This window comes from Hippocampus bargibanti, linkage group LG13 (genome assembly GCF_051943395.1).
Source record: "Hippocampus bargibanti isolate YZ-2025 linkage group LG13, ASM5194339v1, whole genome shotgun sequence".
NCBI classification, from domain to species: Eukaryota; Metazoa; Chordata; class Actinopteri; order Syngnathiformes; family Syngnathidae; genus Hippocampus; species Hippocampus bargibanti.
This window is the reverse complement of record NC_142746.1, coordinates 4,102,339-4,118,053: the sequence shown is the minus strand read 5'-3', so window position 1 is coordinate 4,118,053 and position 15,715 is coordinate 4,102,339. Positions and strand designations below refer to the sequence as shown.

The window sequence follows — 15,715 nt, the reverse complement described above, 5'->3', positions numbered from 1 at the left end:
CTCAGGGTTCTGTTTGAAGTGCTAGTTATATAGCTTGCTAATAGACAGCTAGCTAGCTAATACAGGTAGATAGCTAGCTTTTCAGCTAGATAGCAATGATATGGGGTCAGAAGTTGCTCCTTCACACCTGGCCCGGTGACGATTACCAACCCAAACTTGGATGTGACCAATAAAGACATTAGTTTGACACTTCTAATTTGCAGTTTTGAGATACATAAGCAATGCATTTCATCTTAGAGTTCAGTATTACCAGTGCGGTTTTATGTTGTTGAAATTGGCACCGCTTCAAGGATGTGACATTGAAGGAGCTGTTTAAAAGGCTTTTCTCCTGCCGCTCAGGGCCTCTCTCCACTGAAGCCACTTTTGCTGTGCATTTTTTCAGACTCAAAAATGGATTGGGCTCTGTGTCTGTATGTATGTTTTTTCACGGGCCTGAGTATTTTAGCTTTGAAGGGAAGATTAAGAAAGCCGGTAAATGGCCTCCGGGAGCTCCCGTGCCTGCCATGCTTCCCATTCATCGGCAGTCTGCTGAGTCTACGAAGTGTCCATCCGCCTCATGTGCTTTTCAAGAAACTACAAGAGAAATACGGACATACATATTCGCTGATGATGGGCTCGCATCAAGTCATCATTGTCAACCAGTATTCACACGCTAAAGAAGTGCTGATGAAGAAGGGCAAGATATTTGCGGGGAGACCAAGAACAGTGGGTGCACCTCCTCTTCTTCTTTATGTTCACGACACTCTTTTCAAAAAATAGTATTCAATCTCTGAGCTGTTCCTCCCCGTGTGATGAAGGTAACCACAGACGTGCTGACAAGGGATGGGAAAGACATCGCCTTTGGAGACTACAGTGCAACTTGGAAGTTCCATAGAAAACTTGTCCATGGAGCTCTGCACTTGTTTGGACAAGGGTCTGGCTCAATTGAGAAGATCAGTAAGTATTGGTTGAGAGCCTGGGTACAAGCTAAATGTATAATAATAATAATAATAATAATAATAATAATAATAATAATACATTTAATTTCTTAGCGCCTTTCAAAACAAAAAAGAACACTTTACAGTCACTGGATTTTTTTTTTTTTTTTTTTGTGTGTGCTGGTGAGCAGTGGCAGCCATTAGTACCAGCGTTCACTCTACCCGGAAGTAACACAGCAGCAAAGTTATGAAAGGAAGAGGAAAGGAAAGAAAGGCCAGTGATACCTTGGCTTACGAACTTAATTGGTTCCCAGACATAGTTTGTAAGGCGAAAAGTGTGTATCCCAAACATTAATTTCCCATAGGAAAGCATTAAAATAAGAATAATCCGTTCCCGGGTCCCCATAAAACATAATTTTCTACTTTCTAATTTTTTAAGCCTTAACACTACACAAAATATAACTTATTTTATGTATAATAAATGTGCTATGGTATGTCTTTTACTTTTTTTTCATGTTATTTAACCCTTTTATGGACGACGTTTACTACAATGGGCAGTTTACCATGTTATCAGGTTACAGGATATGTGAAAGGGTTTCAAAGTAAAAATCTTGCCATACAAGGCTGAAACATGCATTGTGTTTGCCATTAAAAACCATCCAAACTAACATTAATAATAATACATTTCATTTCTAAGCGCCTTTCAAAACTCAAGGTCACTTTACAGTCCCAGGATCATTTTTTCCTGTGGGTCAGCGGTGGCAGCCACACACGCGAGCGTTCATTCAACCCGGAAGTAACTCAAATAGATAGAAAGCTAGCTCACTAGCTAGCCAACTGTTATCCAACAGATACCTAGCTAGATAGCCAGCCAGCTAGATAGTGAATAGATGTAGCTAGATAGACAGCCAACTAAATAGTCAATACATTAGCTAGATTGCATTCAGCCACCATGGGAACAAAATATTGGAACACTTGGCTATCTTGGTTAATCTATGATTCCAAACTGAGACCAAAGAAATACTGTCACGATCTGGTTGTGGACCAACAGGTGACGCTGTCGGCCCCGCCTGCACAGCTGTTGTTCGTTCCAATCAGTGGCAGTTAAAAGGACTCCCGGCACGACCATTCGTTGTCGGGTCATTGTATGTGTTTGCTTCACTCTGTCGGGGTTTGCAAGGTGGTGATGGTGGTGGATCCCCAAAAAGCAGGCAGGGGGGGAGCAGGAGGGAGCAGCACGGTGTAAAGTATTGACAAATTGTATTAAGATAAAGACAGCAGGACCAAAATCTGACACATCAAAGTCATCAGAAGTACAAAGAATCAAAGAAAACCACGAGTAAAAATCTGCCAAGATGAAACAAACCTGACAGGGTGAAGCAAACACATACAATGACCCGACAACGAATGGTCGTGCCGGGAGTCCTTTTAACTGCCACTGATTGGAACGATCAACACCTGTGCAGGTGTAGCCGACGGCGCCACCCGTTGGATGCCAACCAGATCGTGACAAGTACGGAGACGTCTGGACAGTAGGGAGATATATATATATATATATATATATATATATATATATATATATATATATATAGGCAGAAACTACCAGCAAAAGATTTTAGTTCGCTGACGAAGCCTCATGGATAAGAATCGAAACATCCGACACCTTCAAAGAAGTACAGATGACGGCTGAAGAAACCTTTTCATCGATGGACCACTCCTGTACGACTGAGAGCTTACACAGACGCACTGTTTCTGAATGAGTTAAAATGTGTGAAGCTATTACACTGTATGTCATTTGATCAATCTCAAGGAAAAGAGTAGAAAAGGATGTCAGTTTATCACATTTTAATCAAGTGTAACCAAAAGTGATATGAGTTTTTTTTCTTCAACACTGATATTTACCCATGTAAATAATTTAACAGCTCATTGAAATTAAACTCAAGACGGCCCTTATTGTTTGTCCTATTCCTCAGTCTGCACACAGGCGCAGTCTCTTTGCTCTATCATGACGGAGAAAGCTACAGCTGAGGCTCCTGTGGACTTTTCTCCCGACCTGACACGAGTTGTCACCAACGTCATCTGTTCACTGTGTTTCAACTCCACGTACTCGATAGGAGATCCTGAGTTCGAAGCCATACTTCATTACAGCCAAGGAATTGTGGACACTGTTGCCAAAGACAGCTTGGTGGATATTTTCCCATGGTTACAGGTCAGCAAGCATAATATGACAATCTGCGGTATGCATCTGTTGAAATGCTCATGTAAGAAATGTGCCCGTCATGAACCCATTCACACACAAGATTTTCTAAAACTCATGATAAAAAGTTACCGGACACCAGGGCAGACAACTCTGAAAAGTTGCCTGCCCAGCCATAAAGTTGTCTGCCCCAATATTTCACAACTTGACAAACAAAACGACTAATCACAAAAAAAAACAATTGTTGCAAAGTATGTATTAAGGATATATAATCAGAATATATAACAGAACACTTTAAAATGAAGTAATTGATGTACCTACCACAAATGCTCCCTTGCTTAATTTATGGTAAATATCCTTTGCTGATGAGTTTGCTCCGGTTGTCATTTGTCCAAACACTTTTCGGCATGTTGCACAGTGCAACACAGCACAGTTAGTGTTGCGACGTCTGCTATAAGCCACGTGAACTCCTCTTTCAACAATACTTTTAATGTACGTTTACCTTTTGTAGCGTCATAAATTTTGTTAGCTTCTTTTGAGTGTTTCTTCTGGGGCTGAGGTTCTGTCTACTTTGGAAAATGATATGCAAATGCCCCATTATTCGATGCAGACTTTTGATTGGCTGCTAAGTATGCAAATTATCAAATGAACCAAAATTCCGAAATTTCCAAACCGAACGAAGGTTTCGAAATCGGAATAAAGCAAACGTTTGATTTGATTATTATATGTATTTTTTTTTCTTGAAAAAGTTGTCAGCCACCCGGGCGGAGACGTTCTGTAAGTTGTATGCCTAACGTAAAAGTTGCGCGCCCCGGGTGACCGGGCAGACATTATTTCAAACACTGTCTTTAGGCATGGAAAAACAATATGGCAGTGGATGGCAACACATATCATGAATGACTGAATCAACCAATCAATGAATCAATCGATGAATCAATCAATCAACCAATGAATGAATCAATGAATGAACAACCGATAAATGGATAAATGAATGAATAAAATCACTCCAATGAATGTATGCTATTAAAATACGGAATTAAAACACCACAATAACTACTACTAATAAATTGTCATCACATTTTCATACTCGCATTTTATTTTGTAGGTTCTTCCTAATGCAGACCTGCGTCTCCTGAAACAGTGTGTTTCAGTCCGTGACAAGCTTCTCCTTAAGAAGTATGAAGAACACAAGGTACATAATTTATCATTTCTGCCCTAAAAGACTCAACAACCATGTTTTTTTACATAAGATGCATACCAGGGGTACCAAATGTGGTGCCCGCAGCCATCAGGGCGCCCCAAAGCACCATGTGGTACTTTCCAAGCAATTCTATGGTGGTGATAGTTTGCAAGTGTTAATAACTGGCAGCTCTTTATTGAAATAGTGTTCAATATACGTATATTGATTTTTTTAATGTACAGTGATACCTTGGCTTATGAACCTAATTGGTTCCCAGACAGAGTGTGTAAGGTGAAAAGTGTGTATCCCAAAAATTAATTTCCCATAGGAAATCAATAAAATGTGAATAATCCGTTCCCCGGTGCCAGACTCTGCTATGATAGGTCCCTGCTCTCAGGTTGGGGGAGCAGAGGACTATTCCCTGAGGCTACACTGATTACTTCTATTGTCCTGATTGATTACTTCTATTGTCCTGCCTAATTATGGGATCTACGACTGGCCTGATTGCCCCATTTGCTCTGGTATCACCTAATCAGCATAACAAAGCCTACGTTGCCTAAGAAGTCTGTTGAACGATCCAAATTAAACCTCAACCCACCTTGGCGATTTAGTGAAGGGTTTTGCTGTTTTATGAAAATAGCTTTTTTACTCCCCTTTCAAACCATCTATTTTCTTTCGATAAGATTTTAACCTCATTGTCGTCAAATGAGTGGTTGCAAGCTTTTAGGTGCATATGTACTGCAGATTGAGGCACACTCGTATTATCCCTGCGATGTTGATAAAGTCCTTTTTTGAGAATTTGTTTAGTCTTCCCAATGTATTGCTCTTTACAATTTACACACACTGAATGAACCAACCAATCCATTGGGCTGCTATCATGATCATCTGCATTCTTTGTATTGAATCCATTGAAGTATGAACTGTAAATGAAATTCCCGCCATTGACATTGGTACATTGTGACTATGCACACTGCATACGCATATGATGATAGCAGTTAATTAGCCCTTTCATGAACCCTACAACCTGATAACATGAAAAGCTGTGCATTGTGGTAACCGCTGTCCCCGAAAAATCCCAACGTGTGCTAGTATTGCTTGCAAAAAGTGGGCAACCGTGAGGAGATATTGTGTAATATTACATTGCATTCAACACAGTTTTCTCGACTGCTGTACGCTGTGTGCTCTGTATGTTGACCCCCCACCACATCCCACCCCCCACCAGGCACAGTACAGTGATAATCTGCAGAGAGACCTGATAGACACTCTACTCAGAGCGAAGCACAATGCAGAGAACAACAACATGGCAGAGGCGAATTCCGAGGCTTTGGGCCTTAGCGATGACCACATCCTCATGACTGTAGGAGACATCTTTGGAGCTGGGGCGGAAACCACCATCACTGTCCTCAGATGGGCCATCATCTACCTGATCCATTACCCGGAGGTAATGTTAGTGCATAGTGCTTATGCTCGTTTATAGGTGGAGTTGAGAGTCTTCAAAGGCGCTTATAAATGAAATGTATTATTATAAATGTATGATGGCTTGGATTCGGTGAAAGCATTCTTAAATGAAGGTTCAAGTTTGAGCATTTTTGGGCTTTTTTGAAATACAGCATATATATATATATACACACATATATATCTTTGAACTCTTTCAACAGTAGCCAAAATGGAAACTGTATAGTGCCACTTAGCAGTTTTTTTTGACGACGATACTAGTGCAGCGTGTTCTACCGAAAGAAATTCCTTGTGTGTTCTACATGCTTGGCAATAAAGATGATTCTGATTCTGATCGATATATATATACAGTAAAGTCTCGTTATATCGATATCGGTTATATCGATAGTACTGCTTATTACGATACTATTTCTATGAACTCAAGGAGAAAATTACATGCCCGCAGGATCGGATATATTGATAGTCCGGTTATATCGATATTTATTCTGACTCCCGAGAATATCGATATAACGAGACTTTACTATATATATATATATATATATATATATATATATATATATATATATATATATATATATATATATATATATATATATAAAGTATCATATATATATATATATATATATATATGTATATATACACACACACACACACACACACACACACACACACACACACACACACACACACACACACACACACACACACACACACACACACACACACACACACACACACACACACACACTGTATATAGCCACAGTCTTTGTGTTCAGGTGCAGAAACGTATCCAGGAGGAGCTTGACAGAGAGTTAGGAAGAGAACGCAGTCCCGTCCTCAGTGACAGAGGAAGTCTGCCTTACCTCGAAGCCACTATCAAGGAGGTTTTGAGGATCCGCCCAGTTTCACCTCTGCTCATTCCTCATGTGGCCCTTCAGGATACAAGGTACAGTCAATACAATTATGATGTTGGCAGCCATGTTCCACTTTGATTTAGTGGATTAGTAGTTGATTTAGAATATGTTTGGATCTACTTGGTTTATAAGTGACAATGAACTTCAAGAATGTCCACTGAAACTATTACCCAAGAATGAAATGTTAATGTCGTTGTTCTCTCATTTTCCCCATTAACACTGAAATAACATGACTGTAGGCCTAAATAGGCACAGATAAGTGAGCTGTTTTTGATGCAGTTTTGCCCCTTGCTGATAAAGGAAGAAAAACAGCAGGCCATATCTTATGTCCTTGACTGCTTAATACGTTCCACCTCACAGTGTAGAGGTGCAGGGTTCAATTACGTCTATGGCCTTCCTGTGTCGAGTTTGCATGTTCTCTCCATGCTTGTACGGACTTTCTCCAGGTGCTACGGTTTCCTTCCGCATTCCAAAAACATGCATGGCAGGTTAACGGAACACTCTAAAATTGTTCCTATGGGGCTGAGTGTGAGCATGGATGGTTGTCCGAGAAAAGTGAATGTGACCCAATCATAAGGTCTGAGACGGGTCAGCATTACAATTAAAAGGCCAGTAAACATACAGGCATTTTCTACATCGAAATATCTTTATATCTAGACCGACGCTGCACATGAGGCTTAAAATAAATAAATCAATCTGTAATTTTAACCTTTTCAGGGACATCATTCACCACAGTGGACATTTTGTCATGTTATCAGATTACAAGTTATCATTATTGATTTTGAAAGGCTTCATGTTTTTTTTGTCATACTAAGTGCACAGAGGAGGGGAAGAGGATCTGAGGGAACGAGAGGGAATAGAAATTTGAAGAAGGTCATAAAGGTTATGGATAGCTTTAAATGTATAAAGGAGAATTTTAAAGTTGATTCTATATTTGACCGGGAGTCAGTGGAGCTCTTGGAGGACGGGGGTGATGTGGTGAAAGGATAAGGTTCTGGTGATGATCCGGGCTGAACAATTCTGGACCATTTGAAGTTTGTGGAGAAGTTTCTGAGGGACACCAAGGAGAAGTGAATTGCAATAGTCAGTCCTGGAGGTGACAAGACTATGAAAGGAAAGAAAACTCCACTGATGCACACTGTTCAACTGCACTTTGCTCTCAAATTGCGTTCAAAAGGAAAAGAGGGTCCAACAGAACACGACATGTCAATGATACTTTATATTTTAAGCAAGAGCCCTCTTTAAGAAAGCCAAAAATCCCAAGCATAATTTGATAAAAAAAAAAAAAATCAGACCAGAAGGTTTAATATGTCCCTGCAAAAAGAAAATATTGTGTTTTATCAAAATCATATTGACAAATGCCATCCCCTTGTTTTAATTTGTATTTCGACGTTTTTTCTTTCCTTCTAGCCTTGGAAATTTCAAAGTGCGAAAAGGGACAAGAGTCATCGTGAACCTGTGGTCACTGCACTATGATGAGAAAGAATGGAAACAGCCTGAGCTTTTTGATCCAGGTGAGAAACAATCTTCATGATAAGAATAATATTGGTGATGGGTAGATGAGGCATTCTGTATCATTTCGACACAGTGACACATTGTATTGACACTGTGTTGATACAGTGGGGCCTTGGCTTACGAACTTAATTGGTTCCCAGACAGAGCGTGGAAGGCGAAAAGTGTGTATCCCAAAAAATTTCCCATAGGAAACCATTAAAATGAGAATAAACAATTCCCAGGTCTCCATAAAATATAATTTTCAACTAAATAAGCCTTAAAACTACACACGGCATACCTTATTCTATGTATAATAAATGTACTATTGTATTGTAATGAGAGAAATACACTGCTCTGTATAATAAAGTCACTTTATTTACATTTGTGATGGTCGTTGATGGCTCTTAATTGACACCTGTTGGTTTCTGACTTGTAAGGTCCTACGAAACTGAGGCATCACATTATCATTCATCATGTTGATGATTCTCATAGCCACAGTCTTTTTTGGATGGAACTGTTCAATAAAAGCCTGCACATCACAAATTCTCCCATGCTGCTTTCAAGGATCGAAGGGTAATTACAACATTTACAATTTAATTACAACAAAAGGCGCGAGTCCGATGATTCCACGACCCGACAAAAGAAGGCAGGCGGGGGCGATCCGTCCAGCCTATCAAGCTAGGCAAAATAAAATGGAAAGCGGGAGTGAAAAAAAAAAACAAGCGATCCCGGAAAGCAACAAACTTACACGATCGCGGCAAACAAACATCTCGGGCGAAGCAAACTCTTGTGCTGGCAAGACCAAGACACTGGCGAGGCGTCGTAATCATGTCACTGGTGAGGTGACAGCGACTTGATGAAACGTCCCAGTATCGGTGATCAGGGAATTGACAGGCGGCGGCCCCCCACTCCAGCTGTCAACTCGCACGTGACAATTTCGGTGTCATTAGTCACATGAAAGCATCGACTAAATAACACCTGTGTGTAAATCTTTTAAGCGAAGGATGGTAGCAATGGTGGACTTAGTATACCGGGGTCTTTATTTGTAGAATGGGAGTAGAAGGTTACTCTCAGGGAAGTGACACACAGCGTGGGAAATGTGTCAGGCTGAGCGGTGTGCACCTGTGACGCCACAAACGCATACCTCATTCGTGTTTCTCAATGATCTCCTCCTTCTCCTTGACTGTAATTTTGTTTTGTGTCTTCTTCGGCTGAACACGAGCATGTGGGGTCTTTTTCGGTCCATTAACGGCAAAAGTATCACTGAAGACGATCGACGTGTGCACTCATAGAAAGGGGGTGTGGAAAGGTAGGCCGGCTGGGCGCTGTTCGGTCGTGTGCTTTGGTGTTCTTCCGCTGAAGATTACGGCGCCAGCCGTGGTGGGGGTGTGTGTATCACGAAAATAGTGCTTAATCCAAGGTTTAATTTTTGTAAATTTAACGTTCGTAAACCGGAAAGTTCGTAAGGCAAGGTGTTCGTAAACCGACGCCCCACTGTACTGTGTTGCTGAATACTGTTGCTAAATATTAACAACCTGGTGGACTTGCATGAAACATTTGACAGTCATCTGACACTGATCTGTCAACACATATTTTAATCTTTGCAAGGTATGTAGTCCTGAAAATGAAGATAAATAAATACATAAACAAATAGATAGTTAAATAAAGAAATAAAGAACTGAATGAATACATTGGGGCGGCCCGGTAGTCAAGTGGTTAGCACACCGGCTTCACAGTGCAGAGGTCGCCGGTTCGCGTCCCGGTCCGGCCTCCCTGTGTGGAGTTTGCATGTTCTCCCCGGACCCGCGTGGGTTTTCTCCCACACTCCAAATACATGCATGGCAGGCAGATTGACCACTCCAAATTGTCCCTAGGTGTGAGTGTGAGAGTGACTGTTGTACGTCTTTGTGTGCCCTGCGATTGGCTGGCAACCAATTCAGGGTGTCCCCCGCCTCGTGCCCGAAGACAGCTGAGATAGGCTCCAGCAACCCCCGCGACCCTAATGAGGAATAAGCGGTACGGAAAATGAGATGAGATGAATACATTGGTGAATAGGTAAATAAATACATAAATACATATTGTAGCAGTTGAGGAAGGAGAACACACGACTGACTGGAGTACTGTACGTCTTTATTCCAACTGCTAACAAGTGGATCTAACTTGGAACATGAAAATGCAGTGAAATATCTTAACATGAACACGCCCCCTGCCGTGCACCTGCAGGGTGAGACGCCTGGTCCTAGTGCCCGCCATACTATATAAATAAAAAGCTTTTTATATATATACATTTCGTCGTACTATTTTTAACCATTTAACGCCATAAACCAATTATGACGAGGAACCCTGTACGAGTTTGCGTTCAAACATTTAACCTATGCCGATTTACTTTTTTTAAAAATACCGTTATATTGAGCGACCAGTTCATTCAGAATATATTTGAACATGTACTTAAATATTAAATACGACCCAAACTTGATTTCCGTGCTGAAAAAGCAAACCCCCTGTAAACAAGTCTCCGTCCGGCTGGTAACTAAGGTCACTTTGTTTACGTTACGAGAAAGCCTAATTATGTCCCGCAACGTCATTATTCAACGACGGACAACGGAATCCAGATAGGGGGGAAAAACAGTTTATATTTTTTTAACGAATACTTAATACAATATGAACCTCCCGAAGTTGTAGTTTATAACTATTCTATAGTGAGCGTTTCGGTATATTTCTTTCAAAGAAATGACGTTGTAATCCCCAAAAGGTTAACAATGACGTCATAAAGAACTACCGGTTCCCATAGCAACAGTGGGTCCGGTAGTAGTCACGTGACTTTCTTAAAGCGATACACGCACAGACACGGGGTTTAGCCTGAAAGCTCGGCGCACGCATCGACGCCTCAGTGTCGCTGGACCCATCACTAAATAATATGATACATACCAGGGATGACCAACCAGGATCCGGATTGTTTTGGTTGTCACCTGATTGAAATGATCAGGGGCTGATTACACAAGTGCACAGTAAAGAAGAAATGGGTAGGACAACGCCATGACAGGCAAAACAGCAAGGATAAGACAAAGTACGTATTTGAAAGAATTTCAACAACCGAAAGGACTCACAGACATTGGATCATAAAGCCCGCCAAGTTTATTTACCACCTGCAATGTATAATAATAATAATGATAATAATAATAATAATAATAATAATAATAATAATAATAATAATAATACTACATTTCTAAGCGCCTTTAAAAATTCTCAAGGACACTTTACAGTCACAGGATATTTTTTCTGCGGGTGAGCAGCGGCAGCCACACATGCCAGCGTTCACTCAACCCGAAAGTAACGAAGTAAAAAAAAAAAAAAAAACTAAATAACAAATATGACAACACAAAGACACAGAGAGTCATTCATTCTTCAGCACTGTCTGTACCCTCTTTATGACATGAAGCAGTTCTAGATGAAAGAGGAGAGGATCAAAGCGTCTTTTTCAGCAGTGGATCAACTACAAGCTAAATGTTGAAAGCAAACACGCAGCTCTAGCATTCATTGACAGAGATTGTCTCACATCTCCTGTCCCACATAAATCCGCTTCAATTCTAAGCCGCGACAGTCCCACATATGCATCGGTGCTCTGCACTGACATTACTAAATATCAAGTTACATTTTTCAATGTGGTACCAACAGTGACTTAACTTTTTCAGGTCTTCTTCTTTTCCGGCTTTTCCCTTCAGGGGTCACAGCGAATCAATGTCCTCCATCTATCCTATCTATTTTGTGCATCCTCTTCTCTCACACCAGCTACCTTCATGTCCTCTTTGACCACATCCATAAACCTCCTCTTTGGTCTTCCTCTCGGTCTCCTGCCTGGTTGTTCAAGGCTCAGCATCCTTTTCCCGATATAGTCACTCTCTCTCCTCTGGACATGTCCAAACCATCTCAGTCTGGCCTCTCTGACTTTCTCTCCAAAGCCTCTAATATGAGTTGTCCCTCTAATGTACTCATTCCTGATCCTATCCAACCTGGTCACTCCCAAAGAACACCTCAACATCTTCAGCTCTGCTTCCTGTCTTTTCTTCAGTGGCACTGTCTCCAGCCCAAACATCATGGCTGGTCACACCACCGTTTTATACACTTTTCCTTTCATCTTAGCTGAAACCCTTCTATCACACATCACACTTGACATTTTTCTCCAGCCGCTCCAGCCTGCCTGGACACGCTTCTTCACCTCTTTTCCACACTCTCCATTGCTCCATAACTTTAATCTTTAAACTATCAATGGCATACCTGTCATCATATACGTTTTCCCCGTATTTTGTTTTTTCATCATTTCGAATTGTGTACGCCGTATAACAACTTTTATCCGATAAAAAAATATGTTGCTGCGGTTATCGAGTCTTTGTCGTTGAAGCATGATATGAGCATGCGCGTCACATTGTTTTAGTTTGATCTTGTATTTCCGTTTCCGTATTTGAAGTCCGGCATTTGTATTGCAATCGAGGAATCAACTAGTTATAATGTAGAACACAGGTGTCAAAGTCAAGGCCCGCGGGCCAAAACCGGCCCGCCACATCATTTTTTTCGGCCCGCGAAAGCAAATCAAACTTGTTAAATTCTATCCATCCATCCATCCATCCATCCATCCATCTTCTGCCGCTTATCCGGGGTCGGGTCGCGGGGGCAGCAGCTTCAGTAGGGAAGCCCAGACTTCCCTCTCCCCAGCCACTTCTTCCAGCTCGTCCTGGCGGATCCCGAGGCGTTCCCATGCCAGCTGGGAGACATAGTCTCTCCAGCGTGTTCTGGGTCGTCCCCGGGGTCCCCGGGGTCTCCTGCCTGTTAAATTCTATGATGATTGAAAATCTGAGCCAAAATTTCATATTTTTGGATGTCACAATAAAAGTCAATTTTTTACTTCAAATTTGAAACCTACTTATTAATTTATTTTTTGTGTGCTCTATATGTAATATTTGAAGGGATTTAAACATTCTAATGGGTTCCCCAAATTCATAACGGCCCTCGAGAGGAAACCATAACTACAATGTGGCCCGCGGCAAAAAATGACTGACACCCCTGATGTAGAAGTAAGCATGGGAGAACCGTCAAGTAAGAGAAAAACTCTAGGGTCGGGTCGCCACTAAAAAGAATGGGAGAGTCTCCAAGGTGAATACGCTGGATGGATAAGAACGTCGATAAATGGTCCTCAGTTTTCGTTCTGCGTTCCGTGTAAAAAGGACGTAAAAGTTGCTGCAAGTGGATTTTACGATCTAGACTCTTTAGTGCTCCCTTGCTTAATTGATGGTAAATATCCCTTGCTGATGATTTTGCTCCAGTTGTCGTTTGTCCAAACACTTTTCGGCATGTTGCACAACGCAATGTTTGCGTTGCCTCGTCTGCTACAAGCCACTCCTTTACACGATGCTTTTAATGTACGTTTACCTTTTGTAGCGTCATGCATTTTGTTCGCTTCTTTTGAATCTTCTGGGGCAGAGGTTTTGGCTGCATTCCTAACCACGTATCCATTTTTTTTTTGTGTTCTCTGTCTACTTTGGAAAACACAACACTTTAAAATGAAGTAATTGATGTACTTACCACAAATGCTCCCTTGCTTAATTTGTGGTAAATATCCTTTGCTGATAATTTTGCTCCAGTTGTCGTTTGTCCAAACACTTTTCAGCATGTTGCACATTGCTATGTTTGTGTTGCGTCGTCTGCTAAGCCACGTGAACTCCTCTTTCCACAATGCTTTTAATGTATGTTTACCTTTTGTAGCGTCATAAATTTTGTTAGCTTCTTTTGAATCTTTCTTCTGGGGTTGAGGTTCTGTGCGTCTACTTTGGAAAATGATATGCAAATGCACCCGGAATCACGAAGTTATTCGATGCAGGCTTCTGATTGGCTGCAGAGTATGCAAATTGCCTAACAAACCAAAATTCCCAAACTAAACAAAGATTTCAAAATCGAAATAAAGCAAACGTTTGATTTGGAAAAAAAAAAAAAAAAAAAAAAAAAAAAAAAAAAAAAAAAAATCGTTTTTTTTTTTTTCTTGAAAAAGTTGTCGGCCACCCGACGTAAAAGTTGCACGTCCCGGGCATCCGGGCAGACGCTATTTCAGACACTGCTTATAAGTGTGAAAATTTTTAGATCTTCCATCTCCTAACTGCTAATATCCAAGCCATGAGTAAGGCGTGGGTTGTACCGAAAAACGCTGAGTTTCTTCTTTGGTTGATTTCCCTCAATAATCTTGAGAATGCTTATTTGAACAATTGGTAATGCAAATTCTCACCATTTCACTGTGCAATGTTACACTTAAAAGAATGTTTGTCTGTCTGTGTAAAATCACAGTAATTTGGGACAACTAAATACGTTTGAACTTTTCAGTTTAGTTAAGATAAGAATATTGTTATACTGTGTAACATATGAAACATTGAGAATTTGTTTAAACTGTCATTTTACCCCAATTTCCCCCATTGTACAGGTCGATTTTTGAATAGTGACGGCACAGGTCTGATCAATCCATCATCCAGCTACATGCCGTTTGGTGCCGGGGTCAGGGTGTGTGTTGGCGAGACCTTGGCGAAGATGGAACTTTTTATCTTCCTCTCGTGGATTCTTCAGCGCTTCACATTCTCGACCCCACCCGGTCACCCTCCTCCCTCGTTGGAGGGCAAGTTTGGCGTGGTCCTTCAACCAGCCAAGTACAAAGTGACTGTCACACCCAGATCAAGTTAAAAAGCAACAAAAGCTAGCTCTGCTAACTTTGTGTTTGCAGCTCAACTTTTAAAGGACAACCGACGTCTCCGGACAAGTGTGTCCATAATTTGTAAAATGGCTTCAAATGACTTCTACTGAGCGTATTTTAATAAGATTCCACCGCATATAGCTATATTTTACGTTTTAAGACTTGCGCTAAATATTCAAGGAAGTCTTGTTTTTGAGTTGGTGACTAAAGGAACGCCCCTGACCAAAGAAAGACACATTGTAGCAGTCCTTCCATCGCGTCTGAAAACCACGTGTTGCACCCAAAAGCCACCAGAAGAGGGCGTCCAAGCTCCATGGAAGTAATTTATCAGCCTGTGGAAATGGGCTGATTCATTCCTCACAGGAGCTGGTCGCCATTTTTCTGCCTCTTTTCTGGGACGCTACATTGCAGTCCAGATGCCTCTAAATGACACGGAAGGACTTCTTTAATCGATTGCAATGTATGCTTTCCTCTTCAGAACTATTTGAATCATATTCATAACTGGATGTGTAACAAGAAAGCATATTCTCTGAATCTGAAGTCATTGTTTTGATTCTCCAGCAATGCAAGACGTCTTGCAACTGGGGGCGGGACTTTCTGAAAATGCCCAATTCGCAGCTCAATTTTTTGCAGATTTTGGACACTTTAAGTCATTTGTATTGGTGTTTTGCATTTGAATAAAAATATCATACTGCGTGTTTTGGGTATTTTAGATGCTATAAAACGTTTTTCTGATGTCAGTTAAGAAACAAAAAAGTGACATTGCTTGTCCTTTAAAAATGTATAAGGTTGGCAGTTGAACACTTTCAAAATTGTCCCACTCTAACACAC

At 41.0% G+C, this 15,715-nt stretch overlaps 1 protein-coding gene across 1 annotated transcript; it reads left to right on the top strand.

Moving 5' to 3' along the window:
- The first annotated feature begins 370 nt into the window (after window positions 1-370).
- On the top strand, window positions 371-15,683 carry cyp17a1 (cytochrome P450 family 17 subfamily A member 1). The gene is made up of 8 exons (XM_089012361.1): window positions 371-705; window positions 798-936; window positions 2,891-3,126; window positions 4,220-4,306; window positions 5,517-5,735; window positions 6,526-6,695; window positions 8,074-8,177; window positions 14,621-15,683. The coding sequence occupies exons 1-8, from the start codon at window positions 391-393 to the stop codon at window positions 14,872-14,874; spliced, it is 1,524 nt and encodes a 507-aa protein (XP_088868487.1). The 5' UTR covers window positions 371-390; the 3' UTR covers window positions 14,875-15,683.
- Window positions 15,684-15,715: the final 32 nt, after the last annotated feature.